We start from the raw sequence: 19,829 nt of genomic DNA on the forward strand, positions 1-19,829 counted from the left end.
AATTCAGTCAAGGGGAATGTTAGGTACACTGTATGACAAATTTTCCTGTTTCTTGCTTGAACAGAAGCATTCGAGATAATTCTTCAACCCTCGTTTTCCAGGTATTTCCGTGCATGACGCGAGGAATCTAATTGGTTTCTCTGATGTTCTGAATGAACTGTGCAAGCCATCTTGCGTATACTAGACGATATTGGCTTGCAAGTTTTGAGTAATGTTTACACAGAGCTCGAAGTGTTTAAAGTGGGCCGATATTCTTGTGAACAAAATTGTGCACGGATCAATTACTGTCTCCTTAAAAACTTCTTTAGACGTGGTAGAAAGCGTTATATGGGGGTCAGGTATCAAACGGAACAGTCATATACCGGCAACGTTTTTAAGCATGCGATATGATTATAGGTAATTGACGCTCTTATTGCAACTGCAAAAAAAACAGCTTCGCTGGAACTCAGGTCATGATTGTGCAAGGTCGCACAAGGCTGCTGTAACTGTTAGTTAGCGTGTCGGTCTCCAGAGACATGCTGTATCGAGCATCGCTTACCACGCTGCTGCGTCATGCCTGCGAACGTGAAGAGCGTTGCCGCGGCCAGGGACGCGACGCCCACGACGGTGAGGAACAGGCCGTACTTGCGCTTCGTCGACGTGAGCACCCGCGACACCCAAAGCTCACGCGGCTGCTCACTGCACACGCGTGGCGCAATATATGAAAAAGCAGCGATTAAAACACGACGCTCATTGGTTTCGCATGCATATAATGGCGACAATAGCTATCTACGCAGAAGCTCATTTGCTCTTATACATATTTTCTGCAGCGCAAAACGCGAAGGCGAAGGGGAGAGACGAAAGGACAAGACCATGTATTATCAACTAATTTTTTCATGTAACACGTGTTTTATAGCGATAGCAATTATACGGACACTCCAGGCGCATTTCTACCATCGCCGTTGACGTGATGTCCAAGGAGTATAACGTCGTCGCTGCGTGCAGTATGCTGCTTGGGCGGGTGAAAGCGTGTGAGAGTGAGCCGATGATTGCTAAAGCCCCTTAAACTTCATAAAGTAGTGCCACGCTTTGAAGAATGCCGCCTCTTCCTCGCGCGCTCTTGCCGACACCGCGTCGCCACTGGCCTAATAGCATCACGTGGGCCTCGTGCAGGTGGGCCTTGGCGGCGGACGACGGCGGCGTATGTCATCGCTTCCGGCTGGGGCTGCGGGGATTCTCGTTGCACCTCAGGAACGCCAAGGGATCGCTAAAGCTCATGTTTGGCGATTTCGGTGATTGAGGCTATTGAGGCTGCGACCTAGGGTACAACTCCTGCAGCTCTTCCCGTACTACCACTCTGATAGTCTCGCGCAGATCGTCGGTGGCCAGAGATTGAATTCTTGTGTAGTTGGTCGAGTTCGTGCGGCGGTTGAATTGCCGGTCCCGCATTTCGAGTGTCTTCTCGATGCTGGTGGCCTCGCGAAGAAACTCTTCTACGGTCTTCGGTGGGCTTCGTATCATTGCGCCGAAAAGTTCTTCCTTCACACCACGCATGAGAAGGCAGACTTTGTTCTCCTCGGGCATATCCGGGTCGGCGTGGCGGAACAGACGGTTCATTTCTTCCGTGAAGATGGCAACGTTCTCGTTAGGTAGCTGCACTCGGGCGTCCAGCATGACTTCGGCCCTTTCCTTGCGCACGACGCTCGTAAAGATGCGCAGGAAGCCGCTACGGAACATGTCCCATGTTGTCGCGGTCCACTCCCGGTTCTCAAACCCAGTTCTGGCGGCATCTTCTAAGGCGAAGTATACATGCCGCAGCTTGTCATCGGAGTCCCAGTTGTTGAAATTCGAGATTCGTTCGTAGGTATCCAGCCAGGATTTCGGGCCTTCGGTAGCTGCTCCGTGGAAGGTCGGTGAGACCCGAGGTTGTTGCAGGATAACGAGGGACGCTGGGGAAGCCATTGGGGTTGGCTTGGCCATGATCTTCTTTGTCATCTCAGGCAGAAGTCTGTGCTCTGGGGGCAGTCCTTGCAGTCTGCGGCTAGCACACTGGTCTTGGGCGATGTCGGTTTTGACCTCGGGCTTTGGGCTTGGATCGCGGCTTTGCGGGGGCGTTCGGTACATGAACGCACAAGCACCTCCACCAGATGCCACGTGGTAGTGACTGTGAAGAAAGCAACCACACTGAGAAAGACGAAACTAGCGTTTTATTGGACGAACTTGTGCCCTCAAACAGGCTACACTCGAAGAACGGCGACAGCGGCGAACACAGTTGGCTATCGTCGAAAATCCGATCAGCGAGTCAAGCGCGTCGGCTTTTATACGTCAGTCGTCGAATGTTCCAGAGTAATTACTGGGACCCTCGTGCCTTCCACAAAGTTCTAAATTACTCGCGTCGCGCACACATGCGATCAGATAACACAAGGTTCGGTCACAGACAGTGGATGGAACCATCGATAACACTCCAGAAACTTCCCACACGTGCAAGCGCGTCCTGCGCTGTGCGATAACATTTGTTAGGTGGTGAAACGTGTCGCCCGATGAAGACAAGTGCACGTGTCACTATGGTTCCGAGGATCTGCCAGCGTCGCGGCGAGCCGTCACCCGAGTAAATAATGAAGCGAAAGGAAAGGTTAAACGCAACTGGCCTTTTTTCCGGCCGCAACTTGTTCCACGAGAATACAGACCAGCTGACCACGAACCGAATCCCTTTCCTGGACCCTGGATCAGTTAAAACAAAGAAGGTTGTACTAACGAAGCAACAGCGATGGGCATGATCGTTGAATAGATGGTTAACAATTTAACTCATCTCGACTTAATCGGAGATGCCGATAACTACCGCCATCCAAAAAGAGTGAAAAAATTGACAAACATTCCACTCTGTGAAGATGGAATGGCAGCGAGAACTGACGGCAGTCAAAACTCTCAAACTAAAAGCAAAGTGCTTCACCTACGCCGCGGATCGGCCTCAAGGTAGTGCAATGGCGGACCGACCCATGGCAGAGTTGAGTCAGGCGTTCAGCCCTTCCCATAAGTGAGTCCATCCCAAAGATTTCGAAGGACGTGTTACAGGTTCCCGATCCCGCAGGGGTGGGTGCCATTGAGCCTGGACCCTTTCTGCACTATCACCAGGATTGGCCCACATGATTTTTTCTATTGACAGACACCGAAAAAGCTGTGGAAGCTTTGTCATATACAGCTTTTGCTGTAAAAGGCAGCTCAATGTTGACCGCCGAATAGATTGATTTGTCGGCGCTTTAGGAATGCGTGTGAGGGGTAGTGGCGTTGGCGGGGAGATGGGGTATGCTGCTTAATTGCGGGAGGGGGGGGGGGCGGAATGCCCCACCGGCTCCTCCCCAGGGTACGTGCCTGATGTGGCAGATAGCTCAATTATATTCCTTTACCTACATTGCTTGCCTAATAAATCAAAATGTGTGATTAGTTAACAAACTGCCACCAATTAGGTTTTACGTAACAACTTTACAGCATATATTGCAATTCACGAATGGTAGGCGTTGAGTTTGCACGGCATATCCACTTGAAACGAATCTGAGGATGGCCCCAGTTGCGAGATATGGGCCGTGAAACATGCGGTATAAAGGCACTGCCATTCCATTAACACATTTAAAGCGAAAGCTTTACTGGCCGCAAACTTGCGATTTGCAACTTGCGCAACTTGCGATGACGTCACAACGCGCGCCTCGCCGCGGATATTTCTCTCACTCTCTCTCGCTCCCTAGTTATTACTGCGCATGCGCTACTAGTAGCACTCAGCCACAGGTGTTTCACCGCTGGGCAGCGCCGCGCCTTTCCTCCGCCGCAGTTTGGTATGACGTCACACCACATTCCTCGTCGTTGCGCTCGCCTCCGCTCGCTTCGCCAGCTGCGTCCCATGCCTGGTACCATGTCGGAGGATTGAAACGGAGAGCTCGCGTGCGCAGCTATCACACTTGAGGCGGCAGTATGGACGGCGACAATTCTGATAAGCAGGAGGAGGCCTGGAATCGACATCGGAACAACATGAAGAGGAAACGAATCGCCCAGGAAACAGACGAACAGCGTGCCAAATGACTGGCTAAACGCCGCAACATAGCTAGACAACCAGACTAACCTGGACTTGCAATCAAGATTAACCAAGGCTAACCATGCTATGCCTTAGCTTTCGCTGCGTGTTTTGGCAAAACGGCGTTTTGTGCATTCGAGCACAAGAATAACACAAGTCCAATGTGTCGTCGCACACTTGCGAAATGAATATTGTCACGCCGTATCGGTGGAGAATGACACACTGCGAAACGTATGACTTACATTGTTAACTTTTTATTCGGCGAACGTTTGCCCAGCAAAAACAAGGAACACGTAAATGGCGCATACCCCGTGTCCCAGTGGCACATATGCATAGGCAGCGGTGTCTACGGGATCGGACCATAAAAACACTGAGGTCACACCACAAACTAGTTTGGCAGGAAGAGTGCTTCCCATTAAATACCGCGCATGTAATTTGTATGTTCGAGTGAGATATACGCAAGGTAAAAATTTAAATATGGGGTTTTACGTGCCAAGACCACTTTCTGATTATGAGGCACGCCGCAGTAGGGGACTTCAGAAATTTAGACCACCTGGGGTTCTTTAAAGAGCGCCTAATTATAAGTATACGAGTGCTGTCGCATTTCACCCCCGTCGAAATGCGGCCGCCGTGGCCGGGATTCAATCCCGCGACCTCGTGTTTAGGAGCCCAACAGCATAGCTATTAAGCAACCACGGCGGCATACGCAAGGTAAGTTTTACATTAAACGCACCGCGGTGGCTTAGCGGTTATGATGTTGCGCTGCTGAGCACGAGGTAGCCGGAACAAACCCGGCCGCGGCAGCCGCATTTCGATGGGGGCGAAGTGCAAAAATTCCCCTTCCCAGTGCATTGGGGGCAAGGCAAAGATGGATAATATTAATCTGGAGTCCCCCACTACGACGTGCCTCAAAAGCAAATCATGGGTTCGACGCACAAAATCCCAGATTTCAATTCAACGCACAAAATCCCAGATTTCAATTCAACGTTCAGATTATAGCGACTTATCAATCACGTTTGAAAGCCGAATCGGCATTCTGACACACGTTGCGTTGCATTTACATTTGACATCGACCAGGTGGTCGGACGCCGGCCTTAATCGCAACACGAAAATCGTTGCGGAACTCACCCTAACATCTCCGCTGTAAAATTCCGAGTTTCGCACAAATGCGAAGCATTAAACGAGATAGCAACGTTTTAGCCTTGCGCTGAAGGTGCCAGAGGACGGTGGTGTGATAAGCAGCGTGCCGGCGACGCTGCAAGTATCCCGCTTCGGTGGTGCACGAGACGGGACCGATGGAACACCGTCGGTGTTATTCAGCGCCCGAAGAAAGGATTCCGTAAATTGAGGTTAAAAATTAGATTATGGAGTTTTACGGGCCAAAACCACTTTCTGATTATGACGCACGCCGTAGTGGAGGACTCCGGAAATTTCGACCACCTGCGGTTCTTTAACGTGCACCTGAATCTAAGCACACCGGTGTTTTCGCATTTCACCCACATCGAAATGCGGCCGCCGTGGCCGGGATTCGATCCCGCGACCTCGTGCTCAGCAGCCCAACACCATAGCCACTGAGCAACCACGGCGGGTTGAATTGAGCTTGAGGTTCACCACGGCGGGGCAGGCATACAACTGTTGAGCGTGGACGTGAGTGTGTGCGCACGCAGCGCTCATGCTAGCAGGGGAATCCCGCCGTACTACGTGGATCCGGCAGAACCGCTCTAGCGGAGCATCACGGTGGGTCCACTCGGCTTTGCCGCTTTTGAAGCCAAGTGCACTTCGCCGCCTCTGTGAATCCTCTAATTCTCCACAAGCGGGCCGTGCAAGCGTTGCCTGTACCGGGACAGCACGACAACGCTGACGCCAATGGCGCGAATTCGATTCGATCGTCCCTATAATTGCTATCGCAGTAAACGATAATGAACGTTTAGAAATATTTGGAATGTGCGTTTGAATTTTTCGTCCAAAATATTTGCACCCCTTCGAGTAATCTATAGCTCTAGATCTTTGCTATCTCTCACAAGATGCAGCTTAGGCTTCCGCGGAGCCTAAAGATGACCGTTTTAACCGCGGCGGCACGTCGGATGACGTGAAGACATAAAATAGTGTCCTAAGGGTGTATGTAGAGCGTGCGCATCCTTGACTTGCCTTGCGCGAGGCAACACATTCTCAAAGCCCCTTCTCAACCACCCTCGTTCTCCAGTAATGAGAAAGAAGGAAACTGAAGCAAGAGGAAACCAGTTAAGACAATCTGTTCAGGGGGAAATTTGGCGAAATGGGGAATCTTATACTTGAAGCAAGGGTTTCGACAAGCGGAGTTGTCTTCGTAAATGGGCTTCGTCTTCGTTATAGCTCTGACTAAGACGAAGTCCGCTTCTTGAAACGTTTGCTACAACCTTTTCTCCGCGCCCTTGTGGCTGCCGCCATGTTTGATCACATGGTGACGTGTGATCAAACATGGCTTCCGCTGCATCTGCTTACAATAGCACCGCACGACGCCGGTACGGTGCATCCAGCCGCTGTTTGGTCCTTTGTCGCTCGCAATGACAGCGTGAACGGCACGAACATTTGGCCTAAGTTACACCACACTCGTATATGTCGCATATCCATCCTCTCGACACCATTGCGCTTTTTCCTAATGGTGCAAGCATTGCCGAGTAATCTGTGGCTAGAAACTATTTTCAAAGATACAGTGCCACTTATTTTGAGCCGCTGTATTAAATCAAGATTATCGTTAGTCGCTCCTCGTTTATTACTTATTTTTTGTAAAAGGCTTGGAAGCCTCCTGTACTCATGTTTTTACTTCACTAACATTTCTGATGTGATGTCATTACATTATTTATTTTGTTCTTAACCTCTCGTCAACGTGTCAGTTGCGTTATATTTCTTTATGCCGCGCTCCGAGTTTGAAACATTCATGTTTTGAAGTTTTCTAGTAGCTTACAGGAAAGACGTATCATCGTTCGTCCCTCGTTTTCTTCGTGGGTCGGGGCGAAACGTCCAGCTTTGAACATTCTTATTTATTATGTGTAAACCAATCATTGGTCGGCATATTCTAACGAGTGTACTCATATCTAATACGTGACTGTGACTCTCAGTGTTCGTGTTTCTATGAATGGTCCATAACGTTAGCAGAGACCTGAAAAATATTATTTCTAAGCCTGAACGAATGAATCCCATCTGGCAATCACGTATTCCTGGGTAGTTTGCGTTTAATAAAAATGATTGCAAAATCGCTTTATCATTGCAAAACCTCCCTTTAAGTTAGATGATGGTTCATTTTATTTCGCTCTTGTGACGCAAGAAAGCAAGCACAAAGATTAACTGAAATAACGACACAGTAAAGCAGTGTTAACAGAACTGCAATAACAAGTGGTACATCTTTCGATGCCTCTTCATTGAGGACAAAAAACGCTGCCACGTTTAAGTGCGAAGATCATGTGAGGATGTCACAGTTGCCAGCCCACTAACTGGAAAGCAGCCTTACTCAGGTGTGTGCGCCTACAACACATTTAGCAGATTTTTTTTTTTAATGTGGCTTGAGCATTTTCAATGTTTACACTGGCTTATGAGGCACATGGTAGTGCTGTGGCTTCGGATTGATTTAGGACATACGGTGTTCTTTAAGGCTAAACTCCATGAGAGTGATTTCGTGCGCGACGGCGACGAGCGACGAATCGGACCGTCGCTTGAACAGATCGCTCAGTCTTGCCTCGCGATCGCTCGATTCTGCAAATCTAGAATTTGCCGCTCGCCGCCCCGAAGTGCTCTGCGCGACTAGCCAATAGCGCGAAGCCGGTACTGGATGTACATAACTCAAGTACTTCCTATTGTCGCCCGGAACGAGCAAACAATTGAATTTTTATACGTGCAAGGATAACAACCTACTGCAAGACCTTCAGAAATATTTTATGCTGCTTTTTACAGTAAAACACGCCAAAACTTAAATTTATTAAATCACGCGTGACGCCAGTTACGACGCGTATATGCTGCCCTCATACTGGCAACACCGAGGGCACTTCGCCGTCGCCGTCGCTCTAAATCGTCACTCGCATGGGGTAAAACTTGTAGGCGACGAGGGAACGTGAAAGCCCTCTCCATCGCGTCACTTATCGCTGTCGCGTGCAAGATCGCTTGCATGGGGTTTATAGTTTAACGTGCCTCTAACTCACTGCAGAAGCGTTCTTTACATTGCCTGTTCCCCTCTCCCCCCCCCCCCTTCAGAACACGTCCACCGCGACCGGAAGTCATACCATCGCGAAGGCTACGCGGCAGGTCCCGAGGCAACAAAAGCTGGGGACGGCATAAGCGCCATCCGTTTGTAGCGTGCGAACTAGCCGCTGAAAAGGGCCTACATATATCACTCCTTTCTATCCATCGATGTATAACCCTCTGGGTGCATGCGAATGGTTTGTTTTTTTAGTAGACGCTTTCTTTGCCGACTATTCACTGTTTCTTATGCTATCGTTTTTCTTCATATTGTTTTTCCAATGCGCACAATCGCGATTCTTCCCAAGAAGCTACTCCAATAAGTGCACGGCCGTCCTTTTCAACAGTGGGCTTTTCCAATGAATTGTCCCTGTAAAGACGCGCAAGTTATTTCCTTCGGCGTTCATAGATACTCACTCGGAAAGTATGCGCCTCTGGGAGGACACTGCAATGAAACACCACTGAATTAGACAGGGAAGGAAAACTTCATCGAGCGGTGGTCGGTAAATACGGCTGTGCTTACTCTTTTGACGCTGTAGATTTAGGGGTTCTTGTCTTCTTGTGTGCTGCAAAGACGGCCAAAACACCCGTTCAATAGGAAGCCCAATATGCCGGTCTTACAAGGATGCAATCCAATGGCGTAAACATGGATGAGTAAACGAAAATAAAATACTAATGAGCTATTTAGTTCAGCGCATACACAAATGGGGTTGGATGTACGGTGCTCAGCGACTCAAATACGATAATCGGCCCGCGTGGCAATCACTGCTTTTTTGCGCCACCGGTGAGGGATGGGTAATTACCGTGGGGCCAAATTCCGTTAGAAGGCGCCACAAAGACTCTTACCTCATCGTGCACCACAGTACACCAGCCCGGTGTCGCGAACAGCCACCGGTGACGCAAGAAAGCGCCGGTCGCCATGGTGACCGACAATAGCGTTTCAATCTGCGAGCACTGTACGTACAGTCTATTTCAAACAAAACAAAAATGTCATGCCAATCAGCTGCTCCCGCAATGGGTGACAGGCCTTTCTTTCTGTGATGTTGGTGCCTCTCTAGGCAGGAAGCGCCACACTTCACTACAGTTGTCCGTCTTTCTCACAAAAGCTTGCATGCACAGTGCAACTACCTGTGTCATTTTTTCCCCTTAAAACCATCCAATAACTGTACAGAGTGGTACACTGAATGACGTACACTCCAAAATACTATTTTCCTTCGAACATTGAGAAATAACAATACAGCGATAGGCGCGAAATCTTTTCTTTTCTTGATAATTTTGAGCAAAGTATGCACGTCCCCTAGATGTATTTTTCTGAACCTTCTCATTTCCCGCCGTCCTCCGCAATTACATTATTTTCATTCATTCACTTTTCGGTTAGTTTTCCTTCTCCGCACCAGCCAGGATCATCTCGCGGTATACGCCACATTTAAATATGAGAAACGAGTAACAAAGAGGCGGAGGCTTGCTCTGATCCTGCGGAAGCAGAAGCTTAGGAAAAAAGGTTGCACTCTTGGTTGAAAGCGAAGCATTGATAGCGATAGCAAAGTACCACACAACTACACGAAGTAGGTCCGTAATTTGATCGACAGCATAATTTCAGCCAACATTCACTCGCGTATTAAATTAGCAAGAATGGTGTAACGCGCACAGGCAAGCGTGAACCGATCTCGTTCCATGACCGCGAAGACGCGCTGTCGCAGTACCGGCGTGACGAACAGCGTAAACCGAGGGGAGCGAACGCCTCTGCCGCCTCCTTCAATGTTTTTCCAAAACTCGAGATTACGAGACCTCTAACACCATAGGTGCACGCGAACGAAGCTCAGATACAGCCACCAGCCATCTCGGCTCGCCCAAGCTTTGCCCCTGCCGAATATTACCACCAAGATAGGGCGGTGCACGATGGGGTCAGATGGGCCGACGCGCGCTTTCGTGCAGTGGGCTACAGAACAACACTGTCGCTTGTTCAACGATCATCTTTCGTGGTTCCGGCCACAGATTTCTTTTGTCTGTGCGTTCGCCCAATATGTAACAAACTTGACGCGCACCTTTCTTGACTGAATGAACGTTTTGTTCACTGGCATTACTCGGTTAGTTGAAACGTCTTACATACGTTAACCATTTTATTTGTAAGCGTCCCCGCTATGTGCTAAGAGAAGTACAAAAAATGTCAGGTTTTCGCGACGAAGCGCAATACAAAATACTGGGCCTTGCGCTGTGTTAGGCCAAGGACCAGCCTACACTGCGTTTTGACTCAAGTGCATTGTAAATTTGAGAGTATGACTTCAGGCAAATGTGCAAGGGATATCGCAGCACAACAGACATTTGAAGGTTTTCATATTCAGCATCCGTTTGACTCCCGCAATCATCTTTGGACGCAAGACGAGAGCACCTATTTCGCTATTCGCCAGCGCACAATGCGCGGGAAATATTATGTTTAGTCACTATTAACTATTATCTCAAGATAAACAACTATGTCTGTGGTATGGCTTTCAACCCCCTTCCCGCTTGTTCTGGTTAAAATCTTTAATTGCTAGCACACATTCTCTCTCACGTATGGTGTATAGAACATCAAGCGACAATACTGACTTCTGAAGCGTATTATCCAGATATATTTTACTTCCTGCTCGTATCCTATAGTAGCACGACTATGAATGGATAGCTTTTCAGGTGCAGGGAACATCATTGTCACGAGAGCTGTCGGTGCGCTCGGCGTTTCGCAGCACGCTACGTGGATGCAGAGCCCGAAACAATCTTTACAGCCCGTAGAAACGGTAGGATAAGACATTTCGGTCAGAGAATGACAACTGAAGGCAGGTATAACCTAGCTTATTCTGCATCAAAAAATAAAAGTGCAGGCCACTGTTCGCACGGCTTCCTTACCGGAATAACCGATGATCTTCTTCTTCTCAGTAATAAGGCGTGCTTGCCAACGTTGATGATGGTGGCCCTTAACCATGGTTCTTACCAACATAGTGAAATAGGTCAGGAATCGCCTGAATAGTTGGAGGAAACCGGCGAACAAACACTCGAGGAAGACAAAGAAAACGGTAGAAAGAAAAAAAGACTTTCTAATTGATAGGTGAGCCTTAATCCAACCATAGAACAAAAAATTGAATTAAAACGAGCAGTGAATAAAGACAACTAAAAAACAACGAAATTACCCCAGTAATCGTTTGGTTTCGAGAGGAAAGCCATTTAAACACAACGAGCAACCCGTCAAACACGAGGAATACCGGGTGTCCAGTCAAGCGGAAGTTTTTTCGTGGTTCGTGAGGGGCTCTTTCAGACTTGTAAAAACGTTTTTACGTAGTGCCTATTGATGAGAGGAAAGCTGAATCAGAAATTTTGCATCATGGTCTACAATTGTGTTATTCACACTTTTGATCTCGATATAATATTTGAGCAGTTGGTCAGTGAATGACTAATAATATAATTACGCTAAATGCAAAGTATAGTCTGATTTGCTCCATGTGACGGCAAACAACATTACCTGGGTGCTGTTCAGCTATGTCGATCTTGCGTTTCTTTAAACTTTGGCACGAGGTGCGTGGGACAAATTTTAATAATTGCTGCTATGCAATGTCGCATCTGTGTGCATGCCACAACAAAATTTTAATTCCGCTTTGTTATTTTTAAAATTGATTTATACAGTATGCTGTTCAAATTCTCCATAACTGCTGTTTCCTTTTTCTTTTCTTTCTTTCTTTTTCGATCTGCTCCGCGTCAATGTATTCTATCTCTATCGCATGCAATAATCACTGCACAACAGGGTATTAGGACTCCCGACAAGAAGTTCATGCCACTTTTCAGCCGTAATTCCTTCCAGACTATCTTGGTTGCAGTGAGCCAAAGTTAATTATATTTGAATTGAAATAGCGCCCTATTTTGGCCCTGCTTGTGCCAAGGCTCCTGCTAAACACAAAAGACCAATTGCAACCTTCAATTTTAACGGACAGCAACCGCCATCTATCGCTGATAGCTGCATACAAGACTGAAATGCCAGGGACTCAGAGATGGTCCTACTGCGCGGGTTTTTCATGTTGGCAAACATATTTTCGTGGTCGGACTGACGGAAAATGCTTTATTGGGAGAAGCACCAGGCCAGCCCGCACTCAGGCCACACGGGCGTTAGGTGCGGTGAGGCACCGCTGCCCGGGCCCGCTGGATTGCCCATAGTTGGTCGTGTAGATCCGGGCCAGTCAGAGCGCTTAGTCACCGGTCCTCGAGAAGGTCTGGTTTTATGTTGTCCTCTACGTATATTTGTTTGATCTCTGTGCATTCAAATAATGTGTGTGCCATATCTGCGTGTTCATGCTTGCAGAGCTTGCAGCTAACTTCTAAGTATTGTCTGCAATTTACACTGTTTAACTGTGCTGGGTTTCGGAAGGTTCTGGTTTGCAACCTTCTCCAATCTGTTTCTTAAGAGGAAGCTCTAGCTCCGGTGCTCCTATCTAAATACATGTAAAAGGAGAATTCGTTTTTCTCGGCAACTACTGCACCAAATTTGACGAAGTTTGTTGCATTTAAAAGAAAAGCTTAAAATCTATTGACTGTTGGTTTCGAATTTTCGATTTACGGCTTCAATTTTTTATTAAAGATTGGCACAAATCGCAAATTTTTAGAAAACGAAACTATCAAGTTTACAACTCCGTAACTCAGTAAGGAAAAATGATATCGCAATTCTGTGAATTGTGCCTAATAGCACATCTAAAGCGGACAAATTTGGCATCTTACACATCAATCTGGAAAATTTTTATTAATAAGTAATTACAACTTTTGCAGAACCCTTGTAAACAACGTAACAAATTCACATAAGATGTAAAATGACATATGAAATTTGTCCGCATTGAATGACCTAATGGATGCCGTTCACAGAACCGTGATATCTGTTCTTGATGCTGAGCTATTAGTTTGTAAACTTCGTGCTTCTATTTTTTTCAAACTTCTGAATTTTTGAAAATCTTTTTAACAGAATTCAAGCCCTAAATCAAAATTCCGTTTCCAACAGTCACTAGGATTTAACTTTATCTCTCAAATACAACAAATATCATCAAAATCGGTCCAGGGGTTATCTCATAAAAACGTTTTCGCGTTTTTACATGTATTTGAATAGGCCGCGTCGGAGTTGGGCCCGAGCTAAAGCTTCCTCTTAAGACCTGTCGAGTTGTTTGTGCGGTAGTGGATATGCTTCTCTTTGTTTTGTATATTGTGTCAGTATGTCGTGGTACATGACCAGTCTGTCCGTGTCTTCTTGTATCGATACTTCGTCGTCGTCGTCCCCTCCATGCTCTCCATCGCCCCCGCTGCCGTCCTACGCCCTTTCCGCGGGTGGTGCGGGGTCTTAGGTCGTGAATGTCCGCGCCATGATGGATTAGTTCTCGCGCGGCTCGGTGGGCCCTATCGTTGAGGTTGGAAGAGATGCCCCGGTATTCTATGGTTACTTCCCCCATATGTGTCGGGATCCATTCGACGTATTTGGTTGCGGTTTTGCAGTTCTTGCAGACTTCTGCTCTGCGGTTCAGGATTTTGGCCGTGTCAGTGGAGATCCAGCCCTTTGTGAAGTTCCTAATGGCCACCTTGGAGCCGCCAATTATTGTTCTGTCTTGTTGCCGACCATCGATTACATATATGCGATTGTCTTAGCTTCCGCTGCCTCCAACGATCTGGTCCTTACGGAGCCCGCGGTCACGGTCTTTCTTTTCGTGCATACGACCGCCACTGCGAAGAGGGAGTTACTTTTGTCAGCGCCGACACCACCATTGTTTTCCCGGTTTCGAGGCTACCGGGTCTCGTGTACGAAGAGCACCCCCTCCCGCACGGCGTGGTTTTTGAGGATCGTTTTCGTGCGGCATTTTCTTCTGTACGCATGAGTGCGTCTTCTTCGGTATGTTTTCCGGGTTTATGCGTCTCGGACCTCGGGGTGAATCTGCGTCTTGGGGCCATTCGTTCCGTAATAGTTTATTCCGATCTCTTCCATGATTTCTCTGCCCGCCTTGGTTCCGTAGAGTCTTTCGAGTTGCCCTATCCTGCGTGCTTCCGCGATTTCGTCCAGCGCGTTATGTACCCTGAGTTGTGGTAGTCTTTCGTTTCTTGCGTACTACGGGCGAACCAGTGCCGTTCTGTACGCTTTTCTAATGAGCACGTCGATCTTGCTTTTCTCAGCCTTGTTCCAGTGGGCGAGTGCGGCCACGTACGCAACGTGGCTGATCGCGAAGGCCTCAGCGATCCGTATGATGTTTCTTTCTTTAATTCCCCTTCTGCTGTAGGAGACTCTGCATTAGCCTAAACGTCACCGTGACTTTTTTTTCCGGATGCGTAATGGTTTCCGCGCTTGTTACCCAGTCTTCCATCCAGAGACCCAGGACTCCAATTTTTCAGACCATGGGTATATCCGTGCCTTTTCTTGTGGTTATTGTGATTCCCCTTTTGTGTAGTTCCGCTACGTCTTTCGACAGTTTATCTAGCCTCCTGGGGCGGAAAAGTAGCACTTCCAATTTCTCCGGCGAGCATTCTAGTCCGCAGCCCTCCAGATGATTCTGGATTGCCTCCACCGCCCCTTAAAGCCTGCTCTCTTTGTCACGTTCGCTTGCGCCCTTCCTCGTTCAACTTGTTATGTCATCTGCATAAACTGTGCGATTAATGCCTTCTATTAGCTTAATTTTTTTCCGATAGACCGATCACGACGAAGTTGAAGAGCATCGGCGGCACGACGGACCCTTGCGGTGTGCCCGCGCTGCCCATGTCCACCTGGATTCTCTTTTACTCGTTCAGTGTGATTCTGGCTGTTCTTCCGGGAAGGAAATTTCTGATATAATTATACGTCCGTTCGCCCAGGCTGATTTGTGCGATTTGTAGAGGACGGCCGCATGCTCGACCCTTTTAAAGGCCGTCTTTAGATGGAGTCCGAGTAATGCCCTTAAGCCTCGCCCCGTGGTGTCTATGACTTGCTGCTTGAGTTGTATAATGGCGTCTTCGGTAGAGAGCCCTCTTCGGAATCCAATCTTGTTGCTGCGGTATATGTCGTTGGACACCAGGTAGCCGTTAACTCTGCTCAGGCAAGCGTGCTCCATCACTTTACCGACGCAGGAAGTGAGCCAGATCGGCCGCATGTTCTGGATTTCTAGGGATCTACCCCGCTTGGGGATAAGGATCACTTCCTACCTCTTCCATTCGCCGGGTATCCTGACATTCCACCAGCACTCGTTCATATAGTCTCTCAAGCGGCTCGTTGCCTGGTCGTCCAGATTGCGGAGCATCTTGTTGGTCACTTTGTGGGGCCCGTACCGACTTGGTCTTGATGGTCTGCAGGACCACGCTGATTTCTTGCTGGGAGAAGTCTCTGTCGAGGTCCTAGTTGCGACAGCTCGCGTAGTTCCGGCGTTCTACGGCTGGAGGTCTCTCGAGATACAGCTTGACGATTTCATCGCCCATGCTACGGATATTTCCTTTGTACATGTGTCTGATCTTGGTCATTTCCGTGTTCACCTATGTCTTGGTGCACGACGGGTTGAGCGAGTGCTTGAGGTTCTTCCACGTCATGCCAGTGTTGACGTTACCTTCCATGGCATCGTATCCTGATTGCATAACTGGGCGCAGTGCGTTTCAATGTTCTTGTTTAGTTCCGCGATTTTGCCCCTTATGTTTCTATTGTGTTTTTGCCCTTGCAGACGGCCTGGATGGATTTTTTCTATTGTACTAGGTCGCGTTGGGCGACCGCAACGATCATCGTCGTCTTCTTTGTCTTCTCGTCGAGTACCCGTTCGTGCCACTCCATCTCGGTCGTGTCCTTTTCTGCGTCTCGTAGCCGCTCCCTGCTCCATTCTTCTATGTTTCCTGTGAGTCCCTGTTCTTTTTCGTCTCTGATATTGTGGAATTTGTCCCAATCTACCTGCACGAAATTGTTTTTTTTTTTCCCTCGTGGTGCGGTCCTCTCCCAGGGTGATACCGAGGATCCTGTGATCGCTCTACACTCCTTTATCGTCATCATCAGCCTGGCTACGCCCACTGCAGGGCAAAGGACTCTCCCTTACTTCTCCAGCTACCCCGGCCATGTGCTAGTTGGGGCCTTGTTGTCCCTGATGACTTCTTAATCTCATCCGCCCACCTAACTTTCTGCCACCCCTTCTACGCTTCTGTTCTCTGGCAATCCAGTTCATAACCCCTGATGACCATCGGGTATCTTCCCTTCTCATTACATCTCCTACCCATGTCCATTTCTTTTTCTTGATTTCAACTAAGATGTCATTACCTCGCGTTTGTTCCCTCACCCAATCTGCTTTTTTCTTATCCCTTAGCGTTACACCCATCGTTCTTCTTTCCATAACTCGTTGCGTGGTCCTCAATTTAAGTAGAGCCCTTTTCGTAAGCCTCCAGGCTTATGCCCCGTAGGTGAGTACTGGTAAGGCACAGCTGTTATACACTTCTGAGGGATAATGGCAACCTGCTGTTCATGATCAGAGAGAATGTCTGCCAAACGCACTATAGCCTATTCCTATTGTTGTGATTATTTCAGTCTCATCATTCGGATCCGCGATCACTACCTGCCCTAAGTAGATGTATTCCCTTACCACTTCCAGTGCCTCGCTACCTATTGTAAGCTGCTGTTCTCTTCCGAGACTGTTAAACATTCCTTTAGTTTTCTGCAGAATAATTTATAGACCCACCCTTTAGCTTTGCCTTTCCAGGTCAGCGAGCATGCATTGCAATTGGTCATCTGAGTCACTAAGCAAGGCAATATCACCACTTAACTTCACCTTCACTTTATTACCTTTAAGGCCCCCAGGGTTGGGGGTATTGCATAAGGAGCGGCTAGCAAATATAAAAGCAATTACATACCCAAAGTAAAGATACTTAGATACACGTTCGCTGGCTGTTAAATGCGGTAGTTATACAGTTCAAAAACGTGGATGGGCAGGTGATTGCGGCGATGTCGTGAGAAAGGCCGTCCCAGTCCGAGGCTTAGCGTGGAAAGAATGATGAAGCAAAAGCGGTAGTGTGCGCACGTGGTCGGGCGCCTTGAAGGGGATGACCAATGCGGAGTGAAAGGCATGCAGGCGGACTGATGTAGGGTGGATCATAGAGAGAGGAATTCATCAACAGGAGACACTCGGCGAAAGCTGCCAACAGGAAACACATCAGGTGTCAATCTCATCCGTTAGTTGACGCGAGCATCGGAAAAAAATTATGTGAAATGAACCTACAGACGTTTTACTTATTTTCATTCTTTCCCTCTAAAACTAAAATGTTTTGTGTATAAATGAACTTGTACTTCGCGACCTATTTTTCTTGCGTTACCTAGCAACAAGCTAGCAGCACGCCAGACGCGCTGTGTGATGCGTCATGCACCAGACGTGCCACTGAAGTGAGCGAGGCCGGCTGTGCATGTTTGTTGGGCTACGTTTGTTGGGCTCCTGGCGTTTTCTTGCGTTCCTTCTGAATTTCGACACGGCACCACTACACTATTGAACTACGGCAAGGTGAGAAATCTTATTCGGCAGTGTGCGACGCATTTCAAGTAACTTTAGGCCCACGGAATAAAAGCTAGAATAGTTACGCAGTTAACAAAAACAGCTCGGCCATTCTGTCGCAGGTAATTTGAGTTAGTGACTCGTACTGGAAAAGCCAAAACAATATTGTCACTTATTTCGGTAGTTTTTCGGCACGCTTGCCGCACCCGCCTATGTGACGCAGTCAGCGAAATGCAGCTCGACCATGTTGACGGTTTCGCATGTACTGAATCTTACTGGGACAAGTTCGTGACGCTTTGCCGGACCCCCTACATTATTGCATTTGCCTACTTTTGGGGATACTGCTCAGGTACGCGCGTCACGCCTTACGTTGTTTAGCGAAAAGCAGCTCGGTGGTGTGCCGCAGTTTCGCGTGGGCTGAATCTTACTGGTACAAGTTCGTAACGCATTCTCTGACCCCTAAATTTATTCTATTTAGTTTCGTAACCTTGTGGAATACTTTTGAGGCATGTTTGCCGCGCCTGGGGTGGTGAAGTAGTTAACAAAAGAGCAAGCCACCCGTTGTGGCAGTCAGTTTGGCGTGTTCTGAATTTTAGTCGATAAGTTTGTGACGCTTTTTATGGCCCTGTAACACCATATGTATACTTTCTTTCCATACTCTCGCTTGTGGAAAACGCGACTAGCGATTGCCAATAGTGATAACACGGGAGTGTGTTGCTTGCGCAGGCAGGACGCGTAGAAGATAACGCCGAAGAGCTCAAAAACCAAGAACTTGACAATCTGTCTCTTGAGTGACTGAAAACATGCTTTGCACTCACGAAATTCTCTTGAGTGCAACTAGGAGGCATTCTGCGAGCGTGTAACATGGTCTGGCTGAGAACCAGTGTTGTGGCAACCCCTGTATATTTGGCGTACAGTCGTGTCGACTGAGGCCAAGTTGTTTTGGAAAAGCGCAGTCAGCCATATACATGTGCTCTTAAAGTGCAAGAAATAATGCCCGGGAAGGAAGGGACGTTCGAAAATCAGGTGTTTTCTTCATATTTTATGGCATTGCTTGGGAGGAGTCTATTTGCTGCGAAATGTGTGTAAAAGTGAATTTATCTATAATGCCGCCCCTTCACCGCTTACGAACGTTTCGCCTCTATACGCAATATTCCTTTTAGGTCAATATAATAAAATGGTAGATGCTTGTAATTTACTTTTTTTCAGCTGATGCCATCCAGCGGAGCTTCGTACGACAACGACTGCTGCTTACCTGGTGCCAGAACTTTGGTTGAACGCACAAAATGCCCGGAACGAGCATTTATATAGAGCAAAATAAAAATTTCATCATTTCAGAAGGTGTCGTGCGTTTACTTTATCAAATTGCACGTGCCAAATATTCGGTGGAGGCTTGTAAAGATCGTTCCACAATCATTTTTACTAAATAATAAAACTATTCCGCGCCGAGGCCGCGCGTGGTTCAGCAGTAGAAGCGAAAAAAAAAGAAAGCCGCGCCGATCAGCGGAGCCGGCGTGGCGTCTACCAGCTGGCGTTCAAAGCGTGCGCACCACAAACCAAGACCGGAAGGTGTTAATACCATCCGCTTGGTGCGCTACAGTCAATTCGGCCCCTGGGCTCTATGGGGTGTCGGCTCTTGTTGAATCTCTTACTCTATGGCTGGATGATGAAGTGAGCTGTAAAAGAATCTATGGAATAAGTACGTATTAGCGATACGACGCCTACAAGACAGGGTTTTTAGGGCGGATTCTGCTTTTAACGATGGTGACTGGGATTATATCTATAGCATGAATGAATGAATCTTGTGGCACGATTTTGTACTGATTCTAGACACTTTGTTATATATTTTTGGTTAGGGCTCCAAATGGAAGAGGCATATTCCAGCTTACAGGGTACGAGTGCCTTGTAGGCAAGCAATTTTAGATTTGGTGGCGCTTGACGTAGATGACATTTATGGATACCAAGCTTTCTGTTAGCAGATTATATAACTTTATTGACATGCGCGTTTCAGGTTAGATTGTTGGACAGTGTTACGCCCTAGGTATTTATAGGAATGTGTTAATGTTATCGTGACGTGCCAGACTGCATAAGATAACAGGACAGGATTAGTT

General features: G+C 47.7%; 1 protein-coding gene across 1 annotated transcript in view; it reads right to left on the reverse strand.

Moving 5' to 3' along the window:
- The window catches only part of LOC135913555 (acidic mammalian chitinase-like), a 53,303-nt gene extending 42,116 nt beyond the window's left edge, over nucleotides 1–11,187 (reverse strand). The window contains exons 1-4 of the mRNA XM_065446069.2: nucleotides 11,132–11,187; nucleotides 8,775–8,817; nucleotides 8,669–8,696; nucleotides 539–678 (exon numbers count right to left, since the gene is read on the reverse strand). Coding sequence (XP_065302141.2) covers nucleotides 539–678; nucleotides 8,669–8,696; nucleotide 8,775 — 169 coding nt within the window. The 5' untranslated portion in view covers nucleotides 8,776–8,817; nucleotides 11,132–11,187. The remainder of the gene's footprint in view (nucleotides 1–538; nucleotides 679–8,668; nucleotides 8,697–8,774; nucleotides 8,818–11,131) is intronic.
- Between the last annotated feature and the right edge of the window lie 8,642 nt (nucleotides 11,188–19,829).

Source organism: Dermacentor albipictus, chromosome 9 (assembly GCF_038994185.2).
Source record: "Dermacentor albipictus isolate Rhodes 1998 colony chromosome 9, USDA_Dalb.pri_finalv2, whole genome shotgun sequence".
NCBI lineage: Eukaryota > Metazoa > Arthropoda > Arachnida > Ixodida > Ixodidae > Dermacentor > Dermacentor albipictus.